This window comes from Sinocyclocheilus anshuiensis, unplaced genomic scaffold (assembly GCF_001515605.1).
Source record: "Sinocyclocheilus anshuiensis isolate Anshui unplaced genomic scaffold, SAMN03320099.WGS_v1.1 scaffold1365, whole genome shotgun sequence".
Classification (NCBI taxonomy): Eukaryota; Metazoa; Chordata; class Actinopteri; order Cypriniformes; family Cyprinidae; genus Sinocyclocheilus; species Sinocyclocheilus anshuiensis.
The window spans coordinates 1,630,496-1,640,909 of record NW_015551032.1 but is presented as its reverse complement, the minus strand read 5'-3'; the positions used below and the strand labels follow the sequence as shown (position 1 = coordinate 1,640,909).

At 38.8% G+C, this 10,414-nt stretch overlaps 2 protein-coding genes across 2 annotated transcripts in view; one reads left to right on the top strand and one right to left on the bottom strand.

Annotated features, from left to right (window-relative positions):
- Positions 1-5,061, bottom strand: part of LOC107661232 (ADP-ribosylation factor-like protein 15) — a 129,904-nt gene extending 124,843 nt beyond the window's left edge. Inside the window, exons 1-2 of the mRNA XM_016450730.1 lie at positions 4,965-5,061; positions 984-1,111 (exon numbers count right to left, since the gene is read on the bottom strand). Of these exons, the coding sequence (XP_016306216.1) occupies positions 984-1,037 (54 nt within the window). The 5' untranslated portion in view covers positions 1,038-1,111; positions 4,965-5,061. The remainder of the gene's footprint in view (positions 1-983; positions 1,112-4,964) is intronic.
- Positions 5,062-5,740: 679 nt separating this feature from the next.
- LOC107661231 (sorting nexin-18-like) overlaps positions 5,741-10,414 on the top strand; it is a 25,245-nt gene continuing 20,571 nt past the window's right edge. Inside the window, exon 1 of the mRNA XM_016450729.1 lies at positions 5,741-7,532. Within this exon, the coding sequence (XP_016306215.1) occupies positions 6,071-7,532 (1,462 nt within the window). The 5' untranslated portion in view covers positions 5,741-6,070. The remainder of the gene's footprint in view (positions 7,533-10,414) is intronic.

Genomic DNA, 10,414 nt, shown 5'->3' with positions numbered 1-10,414 from the left:
ATACTCTTACAAAAAAAAAAAAAAAAAACAGCAAAAGGATTATATTGGGTTACACAGATCAGAAGCCTTTATCTGTTGTTTACTGAGGTAAAGTGAAGTGACATGTGGCACTTACCTCTACCAAGTGCGTCCCACTCTTTATTTTCTCATTCATGCATGTTTCCTTATCACTCAAAAGGTTTATAACGTTTAAGCAGTACTGTGTTGTGTGCATACCGCGGAATACACGATATAGCAAAATCTCTAACGATTGATACTTTATTTCGTGTATACCACCATACCGCTCAGCCCTATGTGACCATCTTCACCAATGCAGATCACCACGTACTATCGCTGATGCCAGGTATCACATACATATTCCTGTTCCCACATCTTGTTAATGTTAATGACAGGAAGCTTAAAAGACTTAATCCAACAAAAGTTTTTTTTTCTAATAGCGAAACAGAACAGAACAATACTGCACATCTCAGTAGTAACTCAAGCTGGAAGACTGGATAAATGCTGAAAGACCACAAGTCATAACAAAGAACATGTAACAATAGGAGTAGAGTTTAGTTTTTGTTTTGTTTTTTCTACCATATAAGATTCCCCTGTGACTTCTTATTTAAAAGCACAGAAGTTAACCTGAGGGTTAACTGCCGAAAACACCTGCCACACTACTCCCTGGAGATAAACACACACTAATATTCATCACCACAGTTTAGTCATTTTTGCTATCAGCTCAAGAAAGCTGTCGGACATAGATTATGACTCCAGCTACTGTAATCATACATGCAAATGTAGGAACTATTGTAATGTTTGCATTGTGTAATTTGTTGAGTATGGTCACCTGTAGCCTCAGGCAGCCTGTTGCATTATTACACAACATAATTCCACCAAAATAAGTTTGGACAAACATCCAAATAACTAAAATCAAAGAAAAGGCACCAACAGGTGCATGCATAAAATGTACGACATAATATGGAGACGTCTGCTCAGCTTACCGTGTAAAAGCCAATCCTACACAGGGCTATTGAGAGCTGAATGTGTTCTGACATCGTCCCCAGCAACAGCGTTACCCCAGACAACAAACAAGCCGAGCCAGAGTAACTGGATGAGGACAAGAGGATGGCTTTGAAGAGGGAACAGAGAAAGACACTATATGAAGACAGAGATTCAATGGTTCTTCTTCAAATGAAAGGATGGAGAAAAGAGGAAACTGTTCTATTCATCCCCATTCATAAATAAACGAGAGCTAGAGGTGGGTGAATACTCGGGGAGAGAGAGAGAGAGACAGAGACAACAACTAAAGGGGATTAGTAGAGCGCAGTCTCAAGAGATTATCAACTCAGTGACTCGTATTGAAAAATAAAACTGCTAATTGGATTAGTTACTTTTACACACCTACACTCAATTAATTATATAGAATAATTGCAAAAAAATTGTAGCCACTGTCAGAAATGTACTGAAGTTTGACTGAAATAATCACATTATATATTCTGATGAGCTATATAATAATGTAAAGATGTGTGAACAGTTCTCTCTTCCCTCTACTAACAAAGGAAATGCTAATGAATACAATGATGATAATAGTGATAATTGTGTCTTCCTCAGTGAGAGAAAAACCCAGAAAGAGAGATAGAAAAGTACAAGTTGAAAGCTAACATTATCACAGCATGCAGCTGGTGTGTCAAAATAATATGCAGTTTATTAAGGTCTCAAATGTTTAACATAAATTCGATTTTTAGTCTTTTCATTCACATGAAAATTCAATTACCTATACCAGGTAATATACTTTTAGTTTTATTCAAAAAGGACACATTAAATTGATCAAAAGAGGCAGTAAAAGCGTGTTATGCATTAATATTACAAACATATCTATTTCAAATAAATGCTGTTTATATGAACTTTGCATTCAAACAACCCTGACAAAAGTATCATGGTTTCCACAAAAATATTAAGCAGAATAACATTTTTCAACCTTAGTGGTTAAGAAATATTTCTTATTATCAAATCAGCATATTAGAATGATTTCTAAAGCTTTGGATAAAAGCATATGCTAAATGAACAAACGTGAAGTGTAAACGTGGATCATTTGACACTGAAGGCTGGAGTAAAGGCTGAAACATCTTACCAACCCCAAAGTTTTGTACCCTCCCAAACAAGCATACAAATCCAAAGACATAAACAAACAGTATTCCAGGCCTACTGATGTGTTCAGCCAGTCTGACATTTTCAGCGGACCTTTGTTGCCAATTATCTAGTCTACTGTATGGCAAAAACATTTCCAGCATCTATATATGTACTCATAATAAACATCCACAAGGTGGCAGCATTGATTTATCTTTCATGTCTGTTTGTTAACTATCACACTTGACAGAACAAAAACTTTTAAGGTATGCCCTTTGTCAACATGCCAAAATCATTTGTAAATATCTTTAACCTTTAAATATCCTTTTATCCTTAAAAATAATACCAATATCCTTTAATCCTTTAAAGTAAATGTCTACTAGTTTAATATATTTTAACATGCAATGTACTCTTGTGATAGCAAAGCTGAATTTTCGAGAAGGGTCTGGCTGCAGCCTGGCGCTTGCACTCTCAGACTTGCATTCTCAGGCTTGCACTCTCAGACACTTGCACTTCCGCTAGCGACGTCACTTGCAGTCTTTATTCTTTTTATTTTGGGATGATAAAGACAATTCAGTAGCCTATATGTCTTGTTGTTGACTCAAAGTATATACAGAACAGCAGAATATGAACGTGCATTTGGAATTTTCAGCAGTCATCACTCCAGTCTTCAGTGTCACACGGTCCTTCAGAGATCGTTCTAAAATGCTGTTTTTTTTCAGGATTCTTTGATGAATAGGAAGTTCAAAAGAACTGCATTTATTTGAAATATTCAGTAACATTATAAATGCCATTACTGTCAATTTTGATCAGTTTATTGTGTCCTTTCTGAATAAAACTTAATGTCTTAAAAAAAATTAAAATAGTATAGTAGTGAAAGTAGTGTAAATGGGTCATTCTACAGAAATGTCCCCTTTTGGTATGGCAAGATGTTTAAATGGTAGAAAAACCTGTTTTTGACCTCAAAATAAAGCACTTTTCCTCTGTACATGGCTGTGGGGACGAGCAGTTTTGTGGTGCTTGGAATTTTTTATAATTAATTAAAAATAAATATTGCCACATTGATGGCTCAAGAGGGTGTAATTGTTCAAATAACACATTGTTTTATTTTAAAATATAAAAAAATTGTAACACTAAAGTGTTTTTCAAGTGTAATATTTCTGTAAAGGCTAGGGACAGAAAAGTGGACGTTTCCATAGAATGACCCAAATAGTGTATTTAGCAACATTAATGTGTCATGCTTGTCGAGTATAAGCTTCCTACATAGTAATATATGACGATATCAGTTCTCTTCGCCTGCTCTAAAAATGGTCCACCCTGTCCCTGGCCCAGAAACTTAAGCAGGGGACTGTCTTTTAATAGCTTTGGTTGGTCCTACCAACATTGCACTACTTCACATTCACTACACAAAAAGCCAAGGGAACCTCTGCTCCCAGTGTCATGGCAGGAGAAGGAATCACTATTTCCCACTGGATAGCAAGCCCTGTGCGCTACCAGGAGCACTTCAAAACCAGGAATCTCACTGAATGCACTGAAGATCATCGACTGTTTGCCCTGCCAGGACCTGAATGTCTGCCGGTTGAAATGGACACTGAAGGGAGGCAAACAGTCACTGAGGACGAGGATTCAGTAGAGCCATTATTTTAAGTCCTGCTGGACGTGACTCAATTTAAACCAGAAGACATCCTCATACAGGTCTTTGAGGGGTGGCTGCTGATCAGAGGTCGGCACGGGGTGAGGATGGACGAGCATGGGTTTGTGTCGTGAGTTTCACCAGACACTACCAACTGCCTGACCATCACCTCCAGGCGGGGGACCTCAAAGCCATGCTGTGTCGTGATGGGATACTAGTGGTGGAGACCAAGGACCGATGGTGGCCAGCGTGTGATTAGGACAACACAGTGATTTAACACCATTTATCAGGACATGAACAAACTTGGGCTGTGTTAGTTGAACATTTTTGTTGTGATCAGTTATCCGGTAAAGCAATCACATTCTTTGCTGTTGTATGACAGTTTCGCTTTGTTTTGCATGTCCCAAGATGTTTAACATTCAGCTTGATTTCCTGCATAATGCTTAGTGGCAAAAAATACATTTTCTAGTAAATAAAAAAGACTCTCATATGTTCACATTATATAGGCCTACCCTAAATTATTTAAAATCGGCATCAAGTATATATCAGTTCCCTTGCAGGAATGTGATTAAGCTTCATGATGACATATCATTATGTCACTGTGCAAGCACGTTTGTCAGCATGCCGATACTATAACGCAGCGATAATGTATTAAGGATTTTTTTTTTTTGACAAACCTGTTTAGTACACAAAGCATTCACCAGCGGACATCATAATACTGTTAAAAACCGTACAAATTTATATTTATTCTTTAATTAAAGAAGATTTAATGCTTCATGTCTGTGTCATACTGCATTTTAATCGCACAGATATAAATGAATGTAGTTGACAAAGCGTCTTAAAAGTCGCTTATGAAAGAGATTCGCCTACATAGCGATGTCCGAATCGTGAACTAATTCTACTTTTGAATCGGATCTTTCAATGAATCTATTTTGGCAATGACCAATTCGTTATAGTTGATAGAACATATGAAGCACGGATTAGAAACAACATGTATTTCCGTTTCTGTCAGTTTTAAGCAGGAACGGTATTTTAATAAAACTGTTAAAAGGTTGTTTAAAATGTACGGAGCGCTGCGCTAATGAATATAAATGTTCAATGTCATGAAATTACCATTTTTTTTTTTTCAAATACAGCTGCAGGTGTTATCTGGCCATTTCATTTTACCACATTAATGTTTGTACTTTAGATTACATTAATTTAGGCAAATTACAACATTTACCACAACATCGCCTTCTTGCAGAATCTCAACGGTCGCCACATTCAGCCTGAGACGATTAATTCCATTCACAGAAGCGCGCACGCGGGTAAATTAAACAGGAAATGGCCATGTTTACTGAGAAATGTGATTGGTTTCATTAAAAATATATATAGGAACGAAATAATGACGGTATTAACCCGTTAGCAGCAACAACAACAACAAAAAAACATTTTCGGTCAGAAAAAATTAAATGAAACAAAAATGTTTTTACTTTGTTTCGAACCGTCTGAATGGAGGATTTGACTAATAGATTAAGATGCTAAAATAATATCTGAGTAGTATAAATGTAATAAATGTAAAACGTAGGCTACTTGAAACATGTTTATAGCTTCATTGTATGACGAAGTTGTCAAATCACATACAAAACAGAGCTGGTTTTAATAACGTGCAAAACGATTTAATTCAAGAGATGAATTTTTGTATTATTTAATGTAATGCAAATCATAAATGTTTCTAAATGACATAATGTTTATTGAGCTGAATCATGGCTGCAGAACTGGGACGCATGGAGGGAAAGTGTAATGAACAGCAATATATATGACTACACGTGGCATTTAATTAGGAGAATTTAATATTGTGCCGTAATGGCGTGTTTTGTTGCAAATGAATCATTAAAACAGTTCATTGTAAAGAACTGTTCAAAAGAACCGATTCTCGAAAATCAGTCACTCCTCACCATGTTAGATTTGATTCGTGCTGCTTGGTAATTAGCTCCGCCCTCGACTACCCGGACTGCTTGTGCTCGGCGCTGCCGCTGTTCAGGGTGAGCGAGTGTACGCTGTGGTCGGAGTGGGACGGGCGCACAGCAACGGGGCTCTGGAAGGTAAACTCCACAGATGAAGAAATGACTACAGCTCTGAGGTTTTTAACCAGGACAGCTGATTGATCGTCAGGTTATCGTATGACCAGTGTGAAGAGGACGCTGGAGATAGTGGGTTTACGGTTCCCTCAGCAGAAGCTTAAGTTGTTGTCAGTACTGCAGGTCAGCGAGTGAGTGAGTTTGGCTTGGAGTTAGCTAGCTGATACGCTAACCTTTTACGCTTTTAAATTCATCGCAGCTTGGAGAAATGGCTTTGCGAGCGAGAGCTCTGTATGACTTTAATTCAGAAAACCCAGGAGAGATATCGGTGAAAGAGCACGAGATTGTAACTCTGTACAGCGAGCAGGACATTGAGGGCTGGCTGGAGGGGACGAACAGCAGAGGGGAGAGAGGGCTCTTGCCTGCGTCCTACATCGAGATTTTGAGAAATGACACCGTCTCGTCTTTTAACCACAACTCTCGATATGCCAACATTCCCACTGGTGGTTTTGACATCAAAAATCAGACTCAAGAGAGCTACAACACTGCACCAGCATCAGGCTTCACAGCCTACCCTGCACTACCTCAGCAGCAACAACAACATCCAGGGACTCCAGCCAGTGATGATGATTGGGATGATGACTGGGACGATCACTCGTCTGTAGCTGATGAACCAGGGGTTGTTGGTGGAGGATATAGGAATTATGAAGGAAACGGACCCTCTGGCTACAGCATCTCCACCTCCTCCATGCCTAGAGGTGCACAGCAAGCCAAAAGTTCAGCCACAGTCAGCAGAAATCTGAACAGGTTCTCCACTTTTGTGAAGTCAGGAGGTGAGGCGTTCGTGCTGGGGGAAGCGTCCGGCTTTGTGAAGGATGGGGATAAAATCTGCGTGGTGATGGGTCAGTATGGTCCGGAGTGGCAGGAGAACCCGTACCTGTTCACTTGCAATATTGATGACCCCACCAAGCAGACGAAATTCAAAGGCATGAAAAGTTACATTTCCTACAAGCTGACACCGACCCACACGCAGAGCCAGGTCAACAGAAGATATAAGCATTTCGATTGGCTCTACGCCAGATTGGTGGAGAAATTTCCTGTCATTTCGGTGCCACACATCCCTGAAAAACAAGCCACTGGTCGCTTCGAAGAAGACTTTATTTCGAAAAGGAGAAGAGGGCTGATATGGTGGATGAATCATATGACCAGTCACCCTGTACTAGCCCGGTGTGATGTTTTCCAGCACTTCCTCACTTGCTCCAGCATGGATGAAAAGTCTTGGAAGCAAGGGAAGCGGAAAGCCGAGAAGGACGAGATGGTCGGTGCCAACTTCTTCCTCACCATCAGCACTCCAGCAGCCCCTCTTGACCTGCAAGACGTTGAAAGCAGGATTGACGGATTCAAGGCCTTCACCAAGAAAATGGATGACAGCGTAATCCAAGTCAATGCCACGCTCAGCGAGTTCGCGAGGAAGCAGATAGCCGGGTTTAAGAAAGAGTATCAGAAAGTGGGACAGTCTTTTAAGTATCTAAGTCAAGCATTCGAGATAGACCAGCAGTCGTACTCGGTCGGTTTGAACCAAGCAATTGCATACACGGGGGAAGCCTACGAAGCTATTGGAGACTACTTTGTGGAGCAGCCTAAACAAGATGTGGACCCATTGATGGATTTGTTAGCCCTGTACCAAGGACATCTTACCAACTACCCTGATATCATCCATGTACAGAAAGGTACGCATTTGCTTGTTTATTTGTATAATCATCATAGAAATATGCATGAAACTGTGTTTAGCCTGAGATCAGTGGGTATGAAAGAGAACAGGGTCACCTGCTCTCAGAATTGTTTGCTTTGCTTTACTGATTTGTTTGCATTGAAGTGCCACTGATGAGTTCACTGGCCATCACGGGCTGAGCTGTTGCTGACGTGCTTTGTATTTTTCCTGTGGCTGGTAAATCAGCCACATACAATGACAAAGACTGAAACTATTGACGTACTGCATTGTTCAAGAAAGGTTGACGGGAGTTTCAGTACACATGCAATCATTCAGTGAATGGCATTGATTAGAGCATGGATGTTATTGTTACATATTTCTGACACTTAACAATTTATAATGTCCTTGATCCTATTACAAAGCAAGAACATTTTATTTCAAATCAAAACATGTAGGAACGCTTCATTTTTATCAAAAATCATGATGCTCCTGAATGCAAATAAGGTCCTCTGACGGTGCAGAATGTGTAAAAATCACACCTTCAGGTGTTTGATTTACTGCTTGAATATGTATGACACTTACATTAACATTTGCAGATACATGTGAGACTTTACCATCTCAAAGCTAGAGTTCCTACTGTATGAGATCATTATTTAGATAGACTTCCTTTTTTGGCTCAGTTATTTTTAAGATCGAGCCACTAGCTTGTATTGTAGGTCTCACAAAACGCATGATGTCACATAGGCTACATTTTGCAATAAAGACAATGTTCATTTAGGGCTGGACAATAATTCAATATCAATATGTATCGCGATATTTGCTGATTATCAATATTTAAAACAGTTGAGTAAATTTTTTTTTTCAGGATTCTTTGATGAATAGAAAGATCCAAAGATCAGCATTTATCTGAAATAAAAAGCTTTTGTAACATTATACACTATTCCATTCAGTATCATTTTTATTATTTTTTTAGGAAAGAAATTATAGAAATTAATACTTTTATTTAGCAAGGATGCTTAAAATTGATCAAAAGTGATGATAAAGGCATTTATAATGTTACAAAAGATTTCTATTTCAGATAAATAGTGTTCATATCGATATCGGAATTATATCGTATCGACCGAAATTAAGAAATATATCGTGATATCAATTTTGGCCATATCGTCCAGCCCTATGTTCATTTTAAACAGTCATTGATTGTAAAGGGTGTTTTTATTGTCTTCTATCAGTTTCTCTGCAGTTACATCATGCAGTAGTCAACATGATGTGAAACAAAATGAAACGGCCAAGCAAAAACCCATGTCTATTATAAGAAACGTTTATTGTCACAAGCTTATGAGCCCAGAGGCAAGACTTCATTATTAACTTACTTAAAAAGATAAAGGGGAAGAAACTTTACCATTTTACCAACTTTACCATTCAAAAGTTTTGGGGTCAGTTTTTTTTTCTTAAGAAAATCAATACTTTCTTCCGCACAAGGTTGCACTAATATTTGTTGTAATATTAAAATGTATTATTAAAAATGTTTTATAATAATATAGTGTTTATATACTCATTGTCTTGTATGTTTTTATAGAGAGTCTGACGTGAATTATAGGAAACCTTGAATTTTACAAGCTGTTTGAACAGTCCACATTTATGTGGCAACTTGTCGTAACCACAACATGAACAAATAGTGTGCTTTGTCAAAGCCCACAGAGATGTCTATGAGCTACAGGGTAAAGGTATGCATTGATTTGTCTACACCTTGTGGGAATATAGTGAATGTTTTGATCTTGTTGTTCACAAAAGCTTTAAAAAGTGGTCTAAATTTAGCTAGATTTATTTTCATGAGTCTTAAATGTGCAAACCAGATGTTTAATACAGTCTGGTGCTGTAGACACCACTGTCACTCTATTGTGTCTGCACAATGCTTTTGAAAAATAGAAATGCTGTGTCGTACTTCCAGCAGAGAGGCCTCAGTCTGTGACAGATCCAGCTGACAGTCTAGCACTGAGGTCACCTGCAGCTTGCTGAAGCCCATATGCCATACATGAGCATTTGCGAAAAATTAAATTGTATTTTTAGCCAATTCTTATTGCCATTGTCACCATATAATGTTAGAATGGAAGAAACAGCCTTATTATAGATGAATGCTGTGAGAAATACGAATGCTATGAGAAATGACACCTTTTCTCCATTGCATCTGTGGTTTTACCCACTATTTCACAGTTAACTTGAGCAAACATCTACAGGTCTTTAAGAAACAATCTTCCAGACCTTGAATTAGTTAGTAGAAAACTATGAGCAAACCTGTCCACTTTCCATCACCTCTGTGTCATTCAAACCCCTCAAGGAGTGTGTGAGGGGGCATATAATAACTTCCTGCCTACTAAAAACCTACTATGCCCCATAGGCATTCAGTTATCTTTCAGAAGTAATAATGATCATTTTGTCTCTGAATTCTAGTTATATAGCTGCATTTGTTGCAGTTTCATCTTATTGTCCTTACCGCTCACATGCTGCTGTCACCCTTTTAATAAATCTCATGGCACCTCAAAAATAATGCTTAAAATACTCCTAACAACTAAACTACAACATACCTATGTACAACATACGGGGAAGTCGTGGCCTAATGGTTAGAGAGTTGGACTCGTAACCCAAAGGTTGCAGGTTCGAGTCTCGTACCGGCAGGGATCGTAGGTGGGGGGAGTGAATGTACAGCGCTCTCTCCCACCTTCAGTACCACGACTGAGGTGCCCTTGAGCAAGGCACCAAACCCCCAACTGCTCCCCAGGCGCCGCAGCAAAAAATGGCTGCCCACTGCTCTGGGTGTGTGTTCACGTGTGTTCACTGCTGTGTGTGTGCACTTTGGATGGGATAAATGCAGAGCACTAATTCCTAGTATGGGTCACCATACTT